The sequence below is a fragment of the Urocitellus parryii genome, chromosome 12, assembly GCF_045843805.1.
Source record: "Urocitellus parryii isolate mUroPar1 chromosome 12, mUroPar1.hap1, whole genome shotgun sequence".
Taxonomy (NCBI): Eukaryota; Metazoa; Chordata; class Mammalia; order Rodentia; family Sciuridae; genus Urocitellus; species Urocitellus parryii.
The window spans coordinates 30,034,840-30,057,875 of NC_135542.1; the positions used below are offsets into that span (position 1 = coordinate 30,034,840).

The window sequence follows — 23,036 nt, forward strand, 5'->3', positions numbered from 1 at the left end:
CTCCATCCTCCGGCTCAGCCTCCTCAGAGGTGGGCGACAGGTGCCACCTCTGTGCCCAGCCACAGTTTTTCTTCTCATTCCACGTTGGACAGAACAAGCACCCAAGTGTCACACTTTAGAGGTTTGGGGAGGGCGTGTCCTAGAAGAGGCTCCCCTGGGGAAGGAAGTCTGCCGTGGTCTGAGTGGGAATCTGGGAGGAGGAGGAGGCAGGCGTCACTGGCACAGGGAGGGACAGCAGGCGCACGGGGAGAAGTCTGAGCGCAGAGCTCTAGAAGGGACCAGCCAGGAGGGCACGAGATGCTGGGAGGACGCTGGAAAAGCAGGCAATGCTCACCACGGGCTGGGATTTGACCCAAAAAGCAACAGGAGCAGTACAGGGTTTGTGACTTGGACCTGGGGTTTGGAGAGACCACCTCAGGCTGGACTAAAGTAGGAAGTCCTCCTGAGGGGCTGGACTGGGAGGAGGCTGCCATGCAGGGGCGGCAAGTGGTGCCCAGCCCTCATCCCTAGACAGGACAGGGCCCTCCCCGCCACATACCAGGCATTGGGACTCACCGAGGTGAGTGGTGGGACCAACTGCACAGACACGGCCCAGTCGCCTGGCCATCTCCAGGCCTGAAGGCCATGCTGCCTTCACTGTTTCCAAGCTCCTGGCCCTCTCTGACTCACCCCCTGCCCCACTAGGGGGGCAGCAATGGTACCAAGCTCAGGGCTGTGCTGAGGAGTGAGTGAGCTGGTGCCAACACATCCACAACAGGCCACGGTAAAACTGCCCAGCCAGGTCTCCTGCCCTGCCTGTCCTGTGCCAGCCAGGTTGGTCTGCAGGAGAAGTCTGTGAAGACTTAGTCTGAAGAATACAGAAGAATACAAAGTAGCTCATCAATAATGGACTCGATACCTTGCGCAGCAGCAGGGCTGAGCGCCCAGGAGCCTGCATCTTCCTGGAACATTCAGGCTTGGATCTGCGCTTTCTTTCTTAACACTGCAGGTGAGCTCAGATGGTATGTCCATCGCATGGCACTGACCTAGTGGAAGGACAAGCAAGAAACCCACACCAGCCACTAAGCCCTGGTGACCAAGAATCTGAACTCAGAAAATGACAAGCCAAGAAGAGTATCGGAGGCCACACTGGCCTCCTGACGTTCTTGTTGCTCACATCCAGATAAGAAAGGAGAACAAGATGTTTGTGAAAAACTGAAAGAGGGCGAAGAACAGAACTCAAGAGGGAGGCAACGCTAAGGCCCAGGAGAAGAAAAAAAAAACAAACTCTCCGGGTTTAAAAGAAAACACGTCTCTGCCCGGGTGGCGACAAGCCTGTCATCATGAAGATAACAGTCTTAGAAACAGCCTAGCGTTCAAAGACGTAAGCACACCCCACCAGGGTAGGCCTTTTAAAGTTAATTGGCTATTTTTATCAAGCCTACCAAATTCTATCACATGATATTTAATTGTTATAATTCCAGACGTTTAAAACTGAAGGAAGGGGTTGGGGCTATAGCTCAGTTGGTAGAGTGCTTGCCTTGCATGCACAAGGCCCTGGGTTCAATCCCCAGCACCACCAAAAAGAAAAAGAAAAAAAAAATAAAACTGAAAGAAAATGGTGACTTCATGGGTCCAAGAGCTGGTGGCCATCTCACCACTGGCTCCTGGATGTCTCTCCATGCTGTCACAGAACAGAAGGGTCTTGTGTGGCTCAAAAGCCCAAATAAGAAGTGGCTCTCCTTCTAGGTCAGGGGAATTCTTGAGCAGAGCGCAGGGGTCGGTGGACACAGCAAGTTGACAAGGCACCTAGTACCACCGTGTCACCAGCTCCAGGGTATGGTCTGTTGCACAAGAGGGGCAGGAGCTTCCAGGAGTAAGGCGAAGGGCAGCAGAAATTCTTCCCTCATGCCAGGGGGTATCAGGGCCAGAGCCCCCCCCCCCCGTGCAGCTAGCCTGCTGTCCACCTGAGAGCAGCCTGCAGCTGGAGGGACTGCCTCTCCCGGACCTTACCAGACTGCTGGGAGATCCTGCCTCAGTCCCTGGAGACTGCTGCTCCGTCTGGTAGTGAGCACCTACCAATGTGGCTACCCCAGGACTGGGTGACAGCTTTGCCTGAAGTCCCCAGAAGGAGCAATACATGCCCAGGACCCAGTAATCCCACTCCTCAGCACGGACCCACTGGAAGTGCGCATCACCAAAGCCAGACACTCGAGCGGCCACAGCTGCAGCACCAACAGTCAGATGCTGGAAGGGTCCAAAGCTCAAGACCATGTGTGGGAACCTAAGTGTTCACCATCAGCCTCCATCGAAATGAGTGTGGACATGCCACAGCCACAATGGCACCAGGAGGGGCTCTCAGACGGCTGGTACTCACACACAGACCTGCAGGATTCTAGTCACATGACACTTGGGGAAGGCAGGTAGATGGGGTAGACCCAGGGCAGGGGGCAATGGCTAGAGGGAGAACAGGGAGATAGATACCAGGGTCCTGGATCTGAATGTGACTGCATGGGTGGGTTCAGCATGGAAAACCCGCGGGGCAGTACGCTAGGATATGTCTATCTTTCTGGTATCTATGCTATACCTAAAAAAACATAAAACAGTTCCCCAGTCTGGAGTCAGGGTAGGACAGGCGTGCAGTGTCTTCTTGCCCCTTGTTCATCCTCTCCCCCCCCCACACGTGTGCTTCAGCGTGGTCTCTCTCCTGGGAGGGCCTGTGCCACCATCTGTATTTATGGCTTCCTTCCACCCAGGCCTGAGATTCACCACTCTTCCCGGGGATGCCTGGGCTACCTTATGCCACTCATGCTGATCCAGACCCGGCCTCCCCTTCCTCAGCTCTTAGAGTGTTTGCATTATTATTAACACGTGCCAATTCCCAGTTGTTTTATTCCTGCCAAAGCGTCCTAGCTAGACTATAGACACAGAGCCTGCCCTCTGGGTGATCTCAACCCTCCCGTCTCCACAGGCAGCTAGCCTGAAGGGGAAGATCCTCTTCTATCTGCTACTCACTGCCAGCCTCCCTCCCCACTAGGAAGAGCCCATGTGGGAAGCCAGAAGAGTGGGGGGGGGGGCTAACGGAAGAACAGGTTTGTCCTCAGTCTGCCTTGAATGCACCCTTAATGTTTACCACACCATCTACTTTGATTACATGGACCATCTGCAATGTGTGCCCAAATTGTAAGAATCTTCCACAAATGTGAGCTTTCAGAGTTGAGTCAGGCCAGTCCCCTCTGTTCCACAGAACCCTTGTGCCTTCTCAACAAACCCATTCCTTTTGTTGCCCAGAGAAAGAATGCCACACATCACCACGGCTGCAAGGGTCATCTCATCCTACACAAACAGCAGCACCCACATGCTGGACACATGTGTGAAAAGACAGGACATTCTGAGCACTAAGCCTCGGGTTCACTGCCATCTCTCCTATCCAAACAAAGGCTGGAAGTCAGGTGATTCCTTGTGGCTACTTGGATTGTTGGAGCCCCTCTGAGCCTGGGCCTTCAGTTACCCTGGGAAACCCTACCTTTCCTGTGTGGGAGCTCATGCCCTTTACTCAGGAGAAAAGGATCCCTCTTCCCAGTTTCAGAATGGTTTTCTTCCGCTCAAGAGGCTTAAGGGTCCTAAGCCAAGGGGAGGGCTCTGCTAAACACCAGGGGACAGGAAATGAGTCTCCTTTCTCTTTGTGACCCCAGCCCAGCCCAGCCCTTGCCACCAGGGGCAGGCAACCCATGGGTGCTACATGCAGCACACAAAACCGTTTTCCCTTTTAAATGAAAGACACATAATGAAGCAAAGGCCACATACATGAAGTAAACAGAAGAATACAAACACACTCATCCTCTAGTCTGCAGAGACCTCTTCATTCCTTAGTGTGGTTTAACAGCAGAACCAGGAGCCGGGCCTGGGAGGGATATCGGCCACCGCAGACTAAGCCTCCCAGCTGACAGGAACCCCAGCCGCACCGGGGAGGAGGGAGGCGCCAAGGTCACCAGCAGCGTGGGTAGGGGCAGGAACCCTCCTGTCCATCGCTGAGATCCGGGAGACACTCCCGAAATCCTTGCAGAAGGCGCACAACGAAGGCATGCCCGTGTCAAGCCACAGCTCAGGGCTCCCAGAACCCAAAAGGTCGCCAAATCGTGCCTCCTCCACAGGGCTGTCCGCAGAGGGGGCGGGGAGGGCCAGCAGCGGACCCGCACCGTGGACCCACGCGTCGCGCCTACCGGACCAGGCAGCAGGCGGCTTCGGGGCTGCGGTGGCCCCGCAGAGGGCCCCGCACCCTCTGGGGAGCGAGTTAACTCGGCTCCGCCAGCTCGGAAGCTTCCAGCAATGAATTATCCAGAGCCGCTGCGGAGAGCGGCGGCGAAAGGCCACCGCGGCTGGACCGGACCTGCCGCCGGCCTCTGCCTCCGCCGCATCCACACCTGAGCGGCGGCCGGGTCTACGCCGCCCGGGCCACGACCCCCGCCCGCGGCCCCCGCCAGGCTAGCCCGCGGCCCCCGCCAGGCTAGTCCGCGGCGCGGAGCCGACGCCGCCCGCGGGCTGGGAGGAGCCGTCGGCCAGCCGCGCGAGGCAGAAGGCCGCCCCCCACCGACCCGGCCCGGCCCGGCCCGGCCCGCTGTGCCGGGAGCGCGGGGCAAGTACCTTGGCCAGCAGGTGCCGCCGCCGGGGCCCGCGGCTGCAGGGGACGCCGCTCCGCCTCCGGCCGCCTTGCGCGCATCCTAAGGAGCGGGCGCCGGCCGGCCGCCAGCCCCGGCCCCGCGCCCCCGCCCGCCCCGGCGCCGCGCGCCCATTCACGCCCGCCCGCGGCCCGTGGACGCGAGGGGCGGGGCGGTGTCACGGGGCCTCGGCGGCCAATCGGGGCGCGGGAGTCCGAGGCCCCGCCCCGGGGGCCCCCACCCGTTCGGGGACGGGCGCCCGCTGGGACGGCGGGGGGCGCGCGCGACCGGCCTGGTGTCCCGCGTCCCGCAGCTCCCCGGGCTCCACGCGGTGACGTGGTGGAGCGCAGACAGGAACAAAAGGTGCTTGGATGACAGGGGCTCGTGCGACTCCTAGGTGGGTGGTTGCTGGGCCGCTGGACCAGGGGCTTCACGCAGTCACATGCCGTGCCCGCCGGCGCCGCTCCGCAGCCCTCCCCGGCTTCCTGGGATGGGGTAGGTGTCCGTGGGGCTGCACGGCCGCCTTGTGCTGGTCCACGTGCTGGAGAGAGCGCGCTGATTACCGCCAGCCGACTCGCTGAGGCCCGGGGAATGTGGTGACCTTAAGTCATTGCCGCGTCGGGACCTGGGCTTCGGTAGCGCTCATTTCCACAACTCCAGAGACCTCCTCACCTGTGTTTGATTCTGGAGAAGAAAGATCATACCGTTTTTTAAAGCACAAATATTAGCCCCAAAATTCAGAAACTAAAAAAGTTTTTTTTTGTTTTGTTTTGTTTTTTGGTGGCCTTTACAGTTGAACATAATGGTGGGATTTCTTGTTACATATTCGTCCGTGCACACAAAGTAACAATATAATTTGGCCAGTGTCATTCCCAGTATTTCCCCCTTTCCCTCCCCTCCAACCCCCTTCCCTTCCTCTATGTGACTGATCTCCCTTCAACTGGAATTAATAAAAGTTTAGAGTTCTGACTTGTACTTCTTTAACGCATCAGTGTGTGCATTTTGCTCCCCCAGCATCAGTGCTAGGAAGCAAAGGCCACATACATGAAATAAAACATGTATGAAATAAAACCCCTCCCCCGTGTGGGTGTGGCTGGGGTTCCTGTCGGCTGGGAGGGTTAGTCTGCGATGGCCCTTAGTCCCTCCCGGTCCCCGCTCCTGGTTCTGCTGTTAAACCACACTAAGGAGAGAAGAGGTTTCTGCAGAATCGCTAGCCGGCATAGAGGACGAGTTTATGTATTCTTCATGTATTTGGCCTTTGCTTCATTACGTGCCTATGACACCCCTCTCGGATGAAAAGGAAGATCGTAGCCCTTATCCACATGTATTTGCATGAGCCCAGAACCTTGGGCAGCCTGTAAGGAGCAGTTGGTTTGAAGCTATCTGTTCTTCCTCTGGTGGGGCAGGGTTGCTGGGACATTTGCTATCTGGGTGACCAAGGTCAAGAGCAGACACTGAAGGAAGTGGGGAGGACTCTGCTTCCTGCCTCCCAAGGGGGCGTGCTGTAAAAATATTTCTGGATTATCCTAAGGTGAGGACATGGGAACATTTAGAACAAAAATGGAGGAAGAGCTGTCACTGGCAGCTAATGGCCTCAGGTTGGCCCCAGCTAGCCAGACAGAGCAGCTGCCTTGGGCAGTGGCGGCTTCGAGGAGAATGCGAGCACCTCACCCTGTCCCTGTTGGAGGACAGCTGAGGCCTGCCTGCTTGGTCAGCTGTTGGTGAAGGCGATCCCCCACTCACTGTCTTGACAGGGTCACAGTGAGAAAAAGTGTTGGCAAAGCCGCTCTCCCACTGTCTTGACAGGGTCACAGTGAGGATGAATGCTGGCAAAGCCACGCTGGTTGGTGGGTAACCGAAACCATGAGATCCTTTTTTTATGTAATTGGGACTTTGCATTTTCATGCTTATGTTTCTCACAGGAGGCATGAGTATGTTAAATGCCAAATAAATTAAATTGCAGATGGCTAGAACAGAACAGGTAGTTCATGCCTTGGAAGCTGTTCTGCTACCCACCCCTCAGCATATCAAGGACAAAATAAAAGGCTATTCTTCTATCTTAGTACATTGTGGACAAACCTAATAACAGACAACAATCATTCTCTGAAAAACAAACTCTATGAGAACTAGTGCACCTTGACTGAGAAACAAACTCTTTGAGAACTAGTGTACCTTGACTGAGAAACAAATTCTTTGAGAACTAGTGTACCTTGACTGAGAAACAAAAGAAACTCTCTGAGAAAGCAGCTCAACCAGTTTTATGAGAATAAATTTAGGAATTAATTAAAATAGTTTTATAAGACACAGTTTTAGAATAATGTTAAAAATATTATTTTATTTAGATTCCTAAGTTTAGAAATTATTAAGTCTTTAGTTATATAGGTTTCTGATATGCTTTAAGAATGATTCATAAACTTTAGGACATTTTAAATATAAGATTTAAAGGGACTTTTTTAGATGGGAATTTTAGATTAAAAATAAAGTGCAGGTGTACTTTAGGTTAATGATTAATTAAGAAACTTAGAGTCTGGATACGTAGTTTGACATTAGTTAATAAGGAAATAACATATCTTGGGAAAAATAGTAAATCTTGGGAAAATCTGAAGGATGTAAATTGGTGACATGTTTTATTGATGATTCTGTACTTTGATGATTGTATGGCTGGGGGTCATATCCTGGAAGAATGTAGATCGGTGTGCTCTCAATCATGGTTAAGGAAATGTCATGTCTTGGCAAAGTTTTAAGTTATATAATCAATGACGTATTGTGAATCTATAATGATGAGAAAAATTGTAATAAAAAGGGGACCCAGAGAAAGCAGCTTTAGCTCTCTCTCTGAAGATTGCTCAAAGGGAACGACTCCTGTCTCATCATTTCGCCGACGCCACTCCTCCTTCGGGACTCCCTGGACCCCGCCGGGGCTGGCCCCCGGCAAGCTGTCTTTCTGCTTCCCTCCCAGGTCCCCCATCTCCCAGGTCCTGGCTGCCGTGGGTACCTGCTGCACCCTGGCTTGGAAGGACGGGTATAAGGAGGGTGAGGAAGGAAAGGAATCTGACTGCCTCCTGTTTCAGCCCCCAGGACCTCTCGTGAGCACCCACTACCTCATTCACCCACTCACATTTGGCAAGGAGTGAGGAATTGACTCACTCCAACTGCCAAATGAGCCCTTCCCCAAAGATCCCCAAATGGGGTCAGCTGCCAGGTCTCAGAGCCTAGCTGGTGTCTCTCCAGGTCAGTGTCTGAACTCAGAGAAGCTTCTAGATTCTGACTAGCAAGAGGGAGAAATCTGGGATGGCAAGTATGGTTTCCTAAATTTTTATTTCCTTGGCCTATTACTTGGGTCAGTCTGATAGCAGGCATCCCAGGGGCCCAGGCCCACGTAGGTAAGTGTGCCCTCTGAGTGCTGAGTGAGTTTGATGGGTATGAGCCACTGGGTTCACAGTCCCAATTGAGGGCCCCTGGGGGTCCTGAGGCCTTGAAGCCTAAGCTGTCTCACACTAATCTGTTTCTTACTTTTTTCATAAAGATGCAGCAACAAAGGTGAGAGAGGCCACTGGAGCCTCCACCAGGCAAAGCAAGGCCCAAGATCATCACAGCTCCTACCACTGAGCTCCCATCTTCTTAACACTTTCGGTGACAAAAGGGAACATCCACACGACACGCTGTCGAGTTGAGGTGCGGAGTGGTCGGAGGGGAGCACGGGTGCTGCCCACGTCTGTGTGGCAAGCAGCATAGTCACTTTTCTACATGGAACACAACTTTTACTTGAGAAAACCTCCCAAGCTGTGGTTATTCTGACTTAAGAATTTGGAAGCTATTTTCTTGAGAATCAACTAAATGCACCTGTGGTCCTCAGGAAGCCAGTCAACTGTTGCCAATGATGAAAATATTCAGACTTTGAAAGAAGCTTAGAATTTTGGAAAACTTGTATCATCATGAGTTGACACATTCCCAGCATTTAGGGACTTTTCTGTTGAGATCAATGGTGATGTTAGGGAAATGTGATTTTGGATGATCTACAACAGGTCAACGTTTGGAGGACCTACGTTTGCTCAGCGAACTATTACTTTCAGATGGCTCATGTACAACGTTACAAAATCATATGTGGGAAAAGGTCCATTTAAAATACAAGGCAGACAGTGTTTTGCTTTTTTTGTTTGTTTGTTTTAGTTGGGGGGGGTTGTTTTGTTTTGTTTTGTTTTGGTACAGGAATGGAACTCAGGGGCACTTGACCACTAAGCCACATCCCCAGCCCTATTTTGTATTTTATTTAGAGACAGAGTCTCACTGAGTTGCTTAATGCCTCGCCATTGCTGAGGCTGGATTTGAACTTGTGATCCTCCTGCCTCAGCCTCCTGAGCCGCTGAGATCACAGGTGTGGGCCACATTTATAACATAGTTCATAATAAATTTCAGGTTCCCACAGTGAATCAAATCGTTCAGAAGGTACCTCTTGCAATCCTCCGTCAGAGATGTGTAGTTTTTGTAGATGTGTTGTATCAAAAATATCCACAGTTAGCTTAAGAGAGTATTGAGGGCTGGAATTGTGACTCAGCGGTAGCACACTTCCCTGGCATGTGTGAGGCACTGGGTTTGATTCTCAGGACTGCATATAAATAAATAAATAAAGGTCAACTTAAAAAAAAAAAGAGTATTGAAATATCCTTGTCCTTTCCAGTTACATATTCATGTAAGGTCGGGTTTTCTTCATGTATTTCTTCGGAAACAATTTGCAACAGATTAAAGGCAGAAGCAGATATGAAAAGCCAGCTGTATTATATTAAGCAAGACTTAAAAGAGATTTGCAAATGTGCCCAAAAAGGACACAAAATCCATTCTTCTCATTGATAGTTTTGTTTTGGAAAACATAGCTTTGAAAATCAATTTATTGTGTTAACATGTGATGGGTTTATCTAGTTATTCAGTGCTGCTGGGAAAGGACCCCTGGGCCCCACACATGCTAGGCAAGTGCTTTACTGCTGAGCTATGCCCCCAAACCCTAGGTTTATTATTTTTAGTGAGTTAATAAATACTGTAAAAATATATCAGGTTTAATTTCTAATCTGACAAATTTCAAGAGATAAAATACTACATTCAAAATATTTTTTTTAATCCAAAGCCAGCTTCGGTAAAAGCGAGGCATTAAGCAATTCAGTTTCTGTCTCTAAGTAAAATACAAAATAGGGCTGGGGATGTGGCTCAGTGGCTGAGTGCCCCAAGTTCAATCTCCGGTACTGTACTCCCCACCCCCTCCAAAAAAAAAAAAAAAGATTTTTTGAGATCTTCAGTAATCTCTACAAGTACATAGGGGTCCTGAGGCCAGTTTGAAACTCACTGTCCAAGTGACCGAGAGAGTGCCATCTGTGACCACAGGAGCCAGACTAACCCAATCAAAGGAAATCTCAGGTCTGATTTGCTGGAGGATGAGAGATGCTTCCACTTCCTGCTAGAGAGGAATCAGGCAGTAAGTGGGCTCTGGAGCTGCTGATAAGGTAGCCACAGGAACTGTGTTTTGTCACTGTGACCAAAATACCCAATACAAACAACTTAGAAGAGGGAAGGTTTATTGGAGGCTCAGGTTTCAGAGGTCTCAGTCCATTGCTGTGGGCCTCTGGTGAAGCAGCATGTCATGGCGCATGGGCACAGTGCAGGAGAGCAGCTCTAATTGTTCCAGCTAGGAAGCGGAGAGACAAGGAAGATGCACGCTTCCTGGACATGCCCCCAGAGACCCACCTCCAGCGACACCACACCTGCCTATGCTACCAGGTGATTCATTCAAACTAGGATGGACTAATTAGATTACAGCTCTCATAGTCCAATCACTTCAGCTCTGAATATTCCTGCATTAATAGAAACTTTAGGGGACATCTCATATGCAAACCACAGCATCCTATCCCTGGCCCCCAAAAGCTCACGTCCATTTCACAATGCAAAATGCATTAGTTCATCTCCAAGGGCCCCATAGTTTTAACAGTTGCAGCATTGCTCACAGATCCAGTTCAAGTCCAGTCTCCACTGAGAGTCAAAGTGAACTGTGAGCACCTGTAGAAAACAGGTTCCATATATCCAATATACAGTGACACAGAGTGAACATTGCTATCCAAAAGGGAGGTATAAGGGCACAGGAAGAAAGAATGGGACCAAAGCTAGCCTGAAACACACTGAGAACTACCCACTACAGAACTCTGTCTGTAGCTCCTTATACAGCACCTAGAACACATGGCCATGTGATGTGCTCTCCATAGGGTTTAAGCAGCCCACACTACTGGCCTTGCTCATTGCAGTGCATGTGGGCTCTCTGTCAGCCTGGCCCTCTCTGCAGCCAGGAGCTTTTCTCAGCAGACGCCCACGTTACTGGCATCTCACCTTCACAGCTTCACATGTCACCCTCTAGGGGCAGCTGAACCAGCACTATGTGGAGGAGTCCAAGGTCTGCTACCAGCCTGTGCAATACCTGGACGCCCTGGAACCCTGGCTGCAGTGGTCTCTGCATACCTGTGCAACTCAGCATGATGAGTAAAACAACTCCTAGGCCTCCCTAGGCAAGCAGGGTCTTCCGTGATTGATCTCTTCTCAAAGGAATTTTTCCCTCTACACCCTTGAGCCTTCAGTGAGTGTGATCTTGTAAATTCCTGGGATGCTCTCAAACCATATTTCCTGTTTTCTCTGTGCAAACTACTTAGCATCTCTTTAGGGTCTGTAGTCTCTTCAAAAAGCACACTTTCATTGGCCCCAGCTTTTCATGCACTGTTCTGGCCAAACTGCAAGTTTTTAAAAATCCTTTAGATCTGTTTTTTGCTCCTAATTGTCACTGTAAACCTTACTAAAAGCTGCCAGCAATATCCATACCACTGACCAAAGGCTGTGCCGCTCTGAAATATCCCCCACCAGATTTATTAGCCCACTACCTTTAAATTCAGTCCCACAGTCTCAGAACATGTGTGAAATATAACCAAGTTCTTTACCAGAATATAACATGAGTCCAATTCCTGGTAGCAACCATTTCCCTCTGAAACCTCATAAGCACAGTCCACATTCCTATGAGTATCCTGGTTCTCGAGTTCCCACCAGAATCATCTATTATACTCTGCTTACAATATTCTAAAGCTTTTCCCACTCTGTGTCTCTAATCTTTTCAGAATTCTTCCCACAAACCAGTTCCAAAAGTTCCTGGACCACATGGTCAGGTTAATCACAGCAATGACCCCACTCCTGGGACCAATTTCTGCTTTAGTTAGCTTTTGCATCACTGTGAACAAAATACCTGCAAAGAATAACTTAGAGGAGGAAAATTTATTTGGGGCTCACAGTGTAAGAGGTCTCAGTCCACAGACAGTTGACTCTTGCTCTGGGTCCAAGGTGAGGCAGCACATCATGGTGAAGGGCCCCATGGAGGAAAGCTACTCAGCTCATGGTGGGACCAGGAAGCAGAGAGGACTGGGGCAGGGAAGGGGCCGCCGGGAAGATACACCCTTCCAGGGCACACCCCCAGAGACCTGCTCCTCCAGCCACGCCTGTCCTACCTAGAGTTACTATCCACTTATTTAAATGAAGATGAACTGATTAGGTTACAGCTCTCACAGTCTAATCATTTTACCTCTGAATATTCCTGCAGAAACACAGGAACTTTGGGGGCCACTTTATAGCCAAACCATACAGTCTAAAAGAGGACCTGACCCTAGGAAGGAAGGAAACTGGGAGCAGAGGAGAGAGATTTGAAAGAAACCTTTTCCTTTAAGACATTTTTGAGTTGCTAGATCAAACCAGTCCTACAGCTCCTACAGCCTCTCTACATTCCAGTTATAGGAGACAATGCATTCTTCTGTGAGTTAAACCAGAGAGCTTCAGGTGCATGTGAGGCCCTGTGTACCTGTTCACCCATATTCTACCTAGACCAGTGCGGTAGACCTCAGGATCTCTGAGATTCACATTCAGCCGTCATCATGGCAGCACAGATCTGGGGGGGGAGGCATAGTCTGAGAGGAGAGGGACCCAGCGGCCACTCTGAGCTTGACTGGCATACTAGAGCAGAGTTGATCTTGTGGTGTTTCATTATTTACAAGTTGGAAACATGAGCATTGTCCAGCCCAGGGCTGCACATGCCCTGCTGCAATGAGGACCCAGGGAGAGGTTTGGACATTCTTCACATGCTCCTTGGGGGCAGTGGGACACAGCAGAGGGCCACACGTGCCTGCTTCCTGGGGGGATTCATGGGACAGGGTGCATGCCCCCACTGTGCCGTGGCTTTCCTCGGGGTTTGTGAGTACACTCCACATCTTACAGTAAGAAAGTTGAGACTCAGTGGGGAGTGGCCAGCGCACCCCCCACCTCCACCTCCACCTCCACCTCCACCCCCACCTCTAACCCACCCCCCACCTCCACCCCCACCCCCACCTCTCCCCACCCCACACTCCCACACCCCCACCTTCACCCCTACCTCCCCACCTCCACTCCCACCCACCCCACCCCCTATAACCACAATCCTGAGAGTCCTGCTTTCCCCACTGCAGGCTTGCTGGGCCCCCATCAGTGCCTACCTGGAGAATCACGCATTGCTGTTACATGAGGAACAAATAGAACCTCTACTGTTACTTTTTAAACAGCACCTTCCTGGGGGCACAATCTCAAGGAACAGGTTCTGAGGGTCAGGGTAGGGCAAGAGAACTCCCAGGCTACGGTGCCTAGCAGGGGAGAAAGATGGGAAAGTGATGCAGGTGGCCCCCAAAACAAACTACTTACAGCTTTGCCAAGACCCCACCTTGGACATCAAAGCCAGGAGCCAGATGCCGTGGGTTAAGGAATTCTTAATTATGTCTCAATGCAATTGGCTGGAATTTTGCAATTGAAAGAAAAAGAGGGCAGTATGAAGATCTCAGGCAACACGGCAAAGGCTTGGGATGTGATACTCAGTGAAAAGAATAAAGGGGAGGGCACAGATGGTGTGCCACCTTCTATTTTGCAGCCCCCAATTGGAAGGGAACTTGGAGAAATGACACCCACCGTGGGGTGTTGGGGTGGGGAAACTGTGAATGGGGTGTTCATCCCCCCTTTTCAAAAAAGCTTCTTCAATGTTGTTACAATGTTGTTTTTAACAATAAATAAAATGAGGGAATTCTTGGTACAAAGTAGTGATGCCCCCAGGTGTCCAGATGGCCTTATTCTCTTTACCTACCAAAAGCTCCCTGCCTACACCCAGGCCTGGAGAAGCTGAGCCTCCCTCAGGGCCTGGGGCCTTCAGAGCAGGAGGGGTGGTGCTGGAGGCACCAGGAAGAGGGAGTCAGGGGGCAGGGTGCCAAGGCAGTCAGAGGGGCTGCATGGGGGGGGGGCGCCTGGCCCCTGCAGGCCTCCGGGGGCCTGCTGAGGTGCTTTGATGTCTTTTGTGGTGGCACTGCACCCCTTGTGCCATCTGGCTCCTCCTGAGCTGCTGACCCTTGCTCAGGCCCCCAGGGACCGGAGCCCAGCTGCAGACACAGCAGACTGTCTGCTTCCTGGGGAACAGAGGAAGTGGCCCCTTGAGGCTTTTCTGGGAATGTTTCCAGTGAGCAGCCACCTGGAGCAGGAGGGGAGCAGACAGAGCAGGGCAGACTCCTGGCAGTGGGAGGTTGGAGTTGAGCACAGGTTGGGGTTGAGCAGGGATGCAGGAATGTGATCCTTCTGCAAGCACAGACACTGTCCCCGGATTCCGGCAGGCCTTGAGGGTGGTGGAGGATCATTCCCTCACCCGGGTGTGCATTGCAGGAAGGTTTGCTCTGTGCCTGTTATCCCAGCCCTTTAGCTCCCTTAAGTCATTTCATTTTGTCTTCTCTGCACCCCTTTGAGGCACAGTCCTCTTATCCCTGCATCTTACAGTAAGGAAGTTGAGACTCAGATGCTTAGAGGGTGGAATAACTTGCCCAAGGTCACACGGCTAAGAGGTCACAAAGTCGGGACCCCAGAGCCCATCTACTGACAGGTCCAAATGGCCTCACTGAAGAGAAGACACTTTAAAACAGACTAGCCAGCCCAGGAACTCAGCCAGACAGAGGGAAGGACTGTTGACCAAGATAGGCAGCAGGGCGGGGCAGCAGGGCGGGGCACAGGCACCTGCCCAGGGCTCCAGGAGGCTCCTGAGGGTGATTCCAAGGGAGTTTAATTGGGGGTTGTATTCACTTTCTACTGTTGTGTCACAAATTACCACGAATTTAAACTAAAACAACGTAAAAGCGCTATCTCACAGACCAGATCTGTGGGTGCAACTGAACTCTGTAGGGTCTGGAGGGACTGAAACCAAGATGGTGGCCTGGGATGGGGTTCTCATCTGGGCCCTGCGGTCTTCATTCAAGCTCACTGGTCTTGGGAAGAGTTAATTTCCTCAGATTTCTTCCCTCATTTCCTTGCTAGCTGTTGGCAGGGGGCCCTTGGCTCCTGGGAGCTGTCCATACATATTTCCTTGTCGTGTGGCCCCAAAGGAAGTTCGAGGTGTTGGATGTTTGCTTTTTTACCAGGCAGCATGGTTTATGGCTTTCCGTTCACCACCTGTTAGACAAGACTCGGCTCAACATCCTCACATGATTAGCTGAGACCAGGCAGATAAGCTTTTCCTCTACAGTCGGCTGATTTAGGATCTTAATTACATCTGCAGACTTCCTTCATAGCAATATCTAGGTTAGCACTTGAAAGAGCGGGAGAAAGTGTGTGCGCACCGGGGGCCAGGAATGTGAGAGCCATCTTGGAACCCTGCCTACTACAGTAGAATTCAGCAAATGCAGAAGACACGGACATGCAAAGGAGGAAGAGGAAACAGAATGAGCAAAGAACTCTGAGAGATTGTTGGGAATGAAGATAGGAATGTGAGCGCCGCGCTGGCGGCAACATGGTGGACTAGATTCTGGAAAAATCTGCTGAGTCAAAATCTCTAAGATGCTGGGGAAATTGTTAAAAGGTCCATGTTACATAGTAGGGCTGAGCTGGAGGGTGGGAAGAAGCTATCTGAGGCAGGAGAGACAGCCTGGCAGCCAGTGCTGGGGGGACTGGAGATCTCAGTACCCACCCAGCCCCAAAGGGCAGGAACTCCAGAGGTGGCAGTGGGACCTTGATCCTCAAGGAAACAGGGGAAGTGCACCATAGATGGCAGCTTGCGTGGAGATGCCCCCTGTGAGCTCAAAGTGGAACCAAAACCAAACCAAAAGTTTCCCCTGTACATTTCCCCTAACCCAAGGCCACTCTCCTGCAGGCTTGGCGCTGAAATTCACAAAACCTTTCAAGCTGAACATTACTTTAAAGTAGTCCCAGGCTGGTAGTTCCCCTGGGCACCTGCAAAGAGCAAATCACCTCCAGGAGCATGCTCTCTGGACCTAAGCCTAGGATAGTCCATCCCAGGTTCCAAGGAATCTGAGTTTGCAACTTAAAACTTCACAGTATTCATAAGAGGAAGCCCCTATACAGGAGAGCCAGCAGAAATAATAGAATAAAGGCTCAGAGAATGGAGTAAGGAGAGTGAAAAAGTGAGGCTGTTCATGGTGATTCTAGAAAGACAGATGTCAAAAGTATACTCAGTATACTGAGACTAGTACTGCAGAGAATAGAAATGAGACAAATAGATACCGAAGATAGGATTGAAACCAGAGCTTCTCCCCTCCTACTGGCAGGTGGGTTCTGCGTAAGCTGCAGGCCTCTGCAGTCAGGAAAGCCTGTGTCTGGACTTGCTAGGCCGCATTAGCAGCTAACCAAGGCAGGGGATGCCTGCCTGCCCCAGCTCTAAGGCTGTAGCCGGCAAAGGCCAACTCTCCTCCCAACCACAAGGTAACATGCTGTAGCCCCTGAGGGTGGGCTGTGCCCCCTCTGTGTCACAACAGACCTCAGCAACTCACTGGCAACTTCTTTCTGGGTTCCAGTCTCACAAATTCGAAGAATCAAATTTATAGAGTAGGAAGGGTGAGTAAAACAGTAGAATCTAGTCACATGGGAAGAAGAGAGACAGCTCTCCTAGGGCAAGAGGGTCCTAAGGGCTGCGGGCTGAGTGCGCTAGCCTGGGGTTTACAGCAGGGCTCAGCACTTGGTTAGTTCTTAAGCCTGAACTTTCAGGCCTGCCCCACCTCTCAACGCTCATCAGGATGCAGGAGGTTGAGGTTGGTGGACTGCAGATGACGGGAGGGTCAGGGCTAACCCTGGGCCTGGGCTGGGCCATGCGGTGCACCAGGTTGGCTACCCTGGGTTGCCTTGGCCTGGCTCCCTGAGCCCAGGCCTGCGCCTGCTTGGCTGGTTCCCTGCAGCCTTGTCCTTTCCTCACTCATGCCCCAGCCTGCCCCGGCTGCTCTCTACAGCTCTGGCTCCGCCATGGCTTCTTGGTGGGGAGTAGCAGGCCGGGTGTGTGGCTCAGCAGCTGGGAGGTGGGTCAGAATGAGTAAGGAAAAAGCTTGCACATGCCTGACCAGACTTTTAGTAAGAAAAAACAAAAAAAAGAGCAAATGATATAGAGGCAAGAACTGAGGAAGCCATGACCGAAGACTTTTCCAGAACTAATGAAAGACACAGTCTTTAGATGAGGGCAGACAGCAGTTCACAAGCAGGAAGTGAGAAGACGAATCTCACAACAGAGGCTGGGGTGGGGCTCAGTGGTGAGCGCCTGCCTAGCACATGTGAGGCCCTGGGTTCCATCCTCATAAAAATAAATAAGTAAGATGAAGGTCCATTAACATCTGAAAAATATTAAAAAAAGAAAAGACCTTCAAGGCAGCCGGAGGAAGGGGACAAGCAGAGAAGCAGCAGCCACCCAAGGGCTCCTGGGAGAGGGGAGATAGTGTCTGCAGCATCCGGGGAGGAAATGGCTGTCGGCTCAGCTTGTACAATAAAGGAGTCATCTTTAAGACCAAGGGCACAGAGAGGGGCACAAGTGGGTAGGAAGCAGGAGCTGGGCAGCTGCAGCCCCAGGGAAGGGGCTGCCTGTGCTCCACCTCTGCCGGTGCTGTCGCGGCCTCTCAGCACCCTGGGCTTCCAGGTCGTCAGAGCTCCCAAGCAAACCCAGGAGTTGGAATCTGGGGGTGAATTTGCCCAGTTTCTAAATGTTTCAACACAAAAAAAATTTTTAAATTCAACTTTAAGGAAAATGAACACTGTGTGGGTGCAACAGAACTTCCCTAAGGGCCCATGACTTCTGCAGGGCTAAGGGGGACCATGTGGGAACCCTGGCGGGTGGAGAGAAGTTCAGCTGGAAAGGTCTGCCCCAGATGTCCTCTGCAGGCACTAGCTTGCTGAAGTGTCCAGGCAGGCCGTGGTGTAAACTCCAGGAAGCTCTCATGGTCCCACCCGGGAAGCTGGAGGCCCTGTGGTCAAGACCCTGCCTGGCTGGGGTGACTGAGGCATCTCTTGACCAGAGTAGCAGGCATCCAGTGCCAGGCATGAAAGTAAACAGTAACGAGACACCAACCATGGGCCGGAAGCAGGCCCCCTGACCTGTTTTACTGGCACTTCTAAAGCTAGAGGCCAACATCAGTCATCTGGTCCACCAGGTAGAACTGGCTTTAGAAGTAAGAACACCCTGATGCTGATCACATGGCAGCTGGGTCACCCTGTGCCTGGCAGAGCTCCATGAAAGAGGGGGTGTCCGCAGGCTCCTTTGCCTGCACACCCGCCCTCTGGTATTTGGACATGCAGCGAGAGGCCCTGGAGGAGACCCACGGGGTCTGTTGCTGTGGCCACCAGCCTCCGGGTCCCTCGGTGGTGCCTCATCCTCTCCCGGCTTGAGTTCAAGTCCAGGAGTGCTGGTGGCTCTGCGGTGGCTGTTGCTGCAGACTCCTGTGTTTCCTGTCCCTGTAGGCTCCCTCAGGCCACTCTCTACAAACAGGCCCTTCCGAAAGCCCTCCTTGACGTCCCCATTCAGGCCACCTGCTTTCTGCTGGGAAGAGTGCAGTATCAAACACCACAGGGGCGGGCACACTCTCCCTCCCCAAGACCCCAGCCAGGACAGCAGGGCTGGCAGCAGCCACCCTGGTTCCATGCACTTCTCACTGTGGACACTGTCCCTCACAGTTCTGGTGACCACGCCCAGGGGTCCAGAACGGCCAAGTCCTCTTACCAATCCTTCTCCTTCACATTCCCATCCTATCCTGATCGGTGTCCTGCTGGGCCCTGGTTGTAGCTGTGACAGGGATCCTCTCCCCTCCCGATGACTACTTAGCCCTGGCTTCAAGTGCACCTGCTGCCCTCCACCAGCACCCTGTGCGCTGCTCTGCTCACAGTGGATTCTGTTTCCCATCCCAGCTCCACCGAGCCCCACTCTGGGAGGCCCTCAGCATGCGGTGGGTTCCTGAGCACGAAAAGCGCTTTGTGGGTCACACGTGGGCATTTGGCCCTAATTCTTAATGATATTTATTTTTAAATATAGTAGGTGCTGGAGACATGGTATGGGTCAAAGGTAGGCAAGGGTGGGACTTCCCCGTCTGTGGCAAGGCCAGAGGAGGAGTGGCCATGTCCTCATCCTGGGTCTGCAGCTGAAGTCATTGGATGGGCAGCCTTGGACCTGCTAGTGACCAGCAGGGCATGCAAAGGGGGACATGGGCGTGCACAGCATAGGAGCACGTGGGAAAGCTCAGGGTCCTCCTTGGGTGCCCAAAGGGTCCCAGCTCCAGAGAGCACTTTGGCCTTCTCTAGAGTTAAAGAGAGTCATACTGGTCTCCATTTCTAGGTCAAAGTACCCCCAAGTTATAAACTGTCCCTTCCCCTGGCATCTTCCTCTGTACATGGATCTCCCAGGGGTCCTTGAAGAAGGATGGCTTTGCCTCAATTCCAGCTCATCTGGGATCTAGGTATTTGAATCAGAATTAAGGCCAATTTTTGGTCTTTCAGGCCCAGTTCCTGTGAGCTGCTGTCTAGAGTCTGGCTGGGGAGGGAGCCTCATCTGTGCACAGCATCCAGCTCTGTACCACAGGCAGTCTCCCACGTGCACCAGGTGGCCGCCACTCCAAGAGGTCAGCTCCCACCTCCCAACTCAGAGGGACCTCGGCTCTGAGTGAGGATGCCGCAGGAGGGGCCGCTCCAGAGTGACCTGCCTCTGACACAGAGACTCAGTCCTGACAGCGGCCCAGCTGGCATCCCAGGACAGGGGAGAGAATGAGGGAGGGGTGGCTGAGGGGCCCGGGTGGGGCTACTGCCCACTGCTCCACTTCACATCTCACCCAGTGCTGAGGGAGGAGCTGTGGCTATGGGGAGATGCAGGGAGATTGTGTCCAGCCAGCAGGTGGCGAGGGACCCAGGAGCTCCCTGATCCTGTCCTTCAGGCCCTCTGGGCACTCTCTGCACCCCAAACCTCTCAGCAGCGGCCCCACGTTCACCTTGGGAGGGGTGCCAGTCTAGAGGTCAGGGGCCCTGGGTTCAGGTCCAAGCCGTCTGCCTGTTCTTCTGCAAGCCCCTGACCTCGACCCTCAGCTGACAGAGGGACAAGGTGCTTCTACTGGGCTTTTGGCCTTAATGCAGGGATGGAGATGAGTGCCAAGGTCCTCAGGTTACTCTAAAGTGCCGTCCATAGTATTAGTCCTTGTCCTGGAATCCCTGCCTTCCTTTGGGTCCTGTGCATGAACAAGGTGTGCATGGCCAGTAACGGGCTTCTTGCTCCATTTTCTGGACGGCTATCTGCACTAGAAACCAAGGCCTTTATTCAGAGTTAGGCAATAGACCCCAAGTTTGCAGACCCAAAGTGTGTCATAGGCAGGTGGCTGATTCCTGCACTGGACACTTTGCTGGCCTGACATCTCTGTCCTAAGGGGAAGGGCCTTGGCACTGTGCCAGGGAAGTCCTCCTGCTAAAGGCTGAGTGGAGGAGTGTCCAAGGACAAGCCCCTGGCCAGAACCCTCCAGTAGCTCCTTCCCTGTGCACAACTGAGCCTGGGGTAGGGAAGGGGAATGAAAGCCCCCGGGGTGGGGAGGGAAGAGGACTCTTTCCTGGCCCTCAATGAGGGCCTGCTGAGAGTGGCAGTAGACTTGCCTGTGCCTCCTCCTAGGACGATGGCCTCTGGCCCCATAGTCTGGCTGCTGTCCCTCGCTCCCACCTGCCATCGGAGCTCTTGTCTCTCAACCAAAGGGCTTAACCTCGGGGGCTGGAGCACTCCCACCCCCTGGCCTCCCACGGCCTCTGCACCCTGTGAACAGACACTCATTTGTTTTTGCTTTTTTTACAAGGTGTTTTTTCTCCTTTGAGATTATAATGAACATGGTCACACCACAAGTAAAGTCAGAAGTAGGACAGAGAACGCTCCAAAGGCTGGTTTGGTCATCCGAGATCATTAAAAATGGCTGACCCCTAACAATATGTACAAAAATATAAAATGTAAATAAAAAATACAAACAAATTTTCCTTTTTTAAAGTACTTTTAAGAAAAAAAGCAGGGCGTTGGAAGTTTTGGTTCTTTTTTCCTCCCCTGTTGCAAATTCACGTTGTGGTTTTGGTTGGGTGGTGAAGAGCGCACGTCATCTGCCGGTGGCACTGCCCGTGGTGGGCAGGCGGGCGGGCCTCTCTACTCGAAGGTGACCACGTTTAGATTCTGAGATGGGAAGCGGAGGGTGAATAGGTCATGGTGGCCTTTTATTTTTAGTTTAACTTTTCCTTTTTTCCTGTCTAGTCATCCTCATCGGTCTTCTTGGTATCAACATCATCATCCTCGTCATCTTCAGCTGCCCGTTTGCCCGTAGCTGCCTCAGCCTCCTCATCTTCATCTCCATCCTCTTCCTCACCATCACCTTCCTCCTCCTCCTCTTCCTCACCACCCTCTTCCTCTTCTTCATCTACCTCATTGTCAGCCTCCTGCTCCCCATTTTCCTCATTAGCATTCCCATTAGCAGGGGCGTCTCTTCCATTCTCTGCCTCCTCCACAACTTCCTTCTTCTCCTTTAAGTCCTTGGTGGTGATTTCAGAGCTAGTGTCCACGGCAGCATCTGACATGGTGGGGCACGCCGGCGATCCGATGCAATGGGTTAAAAAGGAAACTAGAGTTCAGGGACTCTGGCGATAAAGCTGCCGGAGTCTGCAGCGGAGGAGGAGGTGCGAGGCGGAGGTGGTTGCGGCGAGTGGGGAGCTGGACCCAGGAACAATGCAAAGATGGCTTTTCAGAGGAGCCCGTCGTGGGGTAGTCTTGTTGGGCACCATGCCCTATTCTGGGAGTCGCCTCACTCAGGTGGCTGGTGTCGATGTCACCTCTGGTGGCTGTCACTCTGAGTGGCTGCCTGGCTGTGTTGCGGAGGTGAGGAGGAAGGCTGCGCTGGAGGTGGAGCAGCCGAGGACCAGAGGCCCTATGCCTGCAGTGCCAAGCTCAGAGAGGCCGGGCTGAGGGCCGCACTGCTCCCCGGCTCTCACAGGTACAGACGGGACCGCCCTCCTGACTGGGAAGAACCCCACCCCTGGGGGCTGAGATGCTCCCCTGGAACTATGGGGACAGGAGTGCAGGTGTGTGATCTGAGCCTCACTGGCATTTTGAAACTAGATGGAGCCACGTGACTGGAATCCCAACGGCCCAGGCATCTGGGTGGTACCAGGGCCTGGAGCACACCATGTGTAAGAGGCCACACGTTGTAGCCAGTGGGTGGCCCTGGTGCCCACCTACCTGCAGCCCACTTTGTCAGGACACAAGATCCTGTGGGTGACACTGTTGGACAGGGTTTCGCAAGAGCAACTACACTGTCCAGCATGCGTGTGGCCTTTGCAGTGTCCCTCTTTCTTCTGGGGCCCTGGTTGCCTGCAGCCTCTGCCTCCCCACTTTCTTGGCTTCCATCCCCAGCACCTTGGGTCACCTCTAAGAGGATGAAGCAAAACCTCTCCCGCTCTCTTCCCCTGTCCCCCTCCTGCCCTCTGCCCAAACTCTGTGAACACAGGGAGTCGTCTCTTCCCCTCTGAAAGCCGGGAGAGTCTCCTGCTGCACACGTTGGGCTGGAGTTGAAGACTGACTTCCTCCATGCTGAAGAGAACGAGGCTGTGGACCTGGAAAGGGCGCCTTGGGAAAGCTTGTCTGAGTCCTGAATCAGACCGTGGGTCACCCGCACTCACTAGTAGGCAGTCACAGACTCGTTTATCTCAACCTTGATTTTAAACCTGATACACGCGAGTGACACACCAGCCTTCACATAATGCTGTCCAGGTTCACAGGTCACAGAAAGATCAAGAAGGATTATGATGGCCACAGAGCTATACAGCACGCTGAGCCCGAGCAAGGCAGGGGCAGAGTCACGGTGGGTGGCACTTTCAGTTGCAGAGTGTCAGCTTGGTGGGTCTACACAGGGTGTCAGGTTGGAGTGGGCCCTGTGTGGTCGCTATGGCAGGAGAACCTGTGCTTTGCTGCCTCCTGATAGGACAGGAAAGGGGAGATTTGTCCCCGCGGCAGTTTTCCTGGAGAAGGTTCATGATGAGTGACCAGGTGCTGGGGTCAGGGTGCTGCCG

The 23,036-nt window shown here is 52.6% G+C and overlaps 1 protein-coding gene, 1 long non-coding RNA gene and 1 pseudogene across 3 annotated transcripts in view; 1 reads left to right on the forward strand and 2 right to left on the reverse strand.

Annotated features, from left to right (window-relative positions):
• Positions 1-4,733, reverse strand: part of St3gal5 (ST3 beta-galactoside alpha-2,3-sialyltransferase 5) — a 36,808-nt gene extending 32,075 nt beyond the window's left edge. Inside the window, exon 1 of one of the 2 annotated variants that reach the window (XM_026409477.2) lies at positions 4,624-4,733. In XM_026409477.2, the coding sequence (XP_026265262.1) occupies positions 4,624-4,699 (76 nt within the window). In that variant the 5' untranslated portion in view covers positions 4,700-4,733. Of the gene's footprint in view, positions 1-3,786; positions 4,110-4,623 lie in introns of those variants that run through there. The other variant, XM_026409478.2, reaches the window with a different exon arrangement.
• Positions 4,734-4,929: 196 nt separating this feature from the next.
• On the forward strand, positions 4,930-8,779 carry LOC144249882 (uncharacterized). The gene is made up of 2 exons (XR_013342334.1): positions 4,930-5,000; positions 8,164-8,779. It is a non-coding gene; the product is annotated as an uncharacterized LOC144249882 (long non-coding RNA).
• Positions 8,780-21,224: 12,445 nt separating this feature from the next.
• Positions 21,225-21,548, reverse strand: LOC144249888 (prothymosin alpha pseudogene; annotated as a pseudogene).
• Between the last annotated feature and the right edge of the window lie 1,488 nt (positions 21,549-23,036).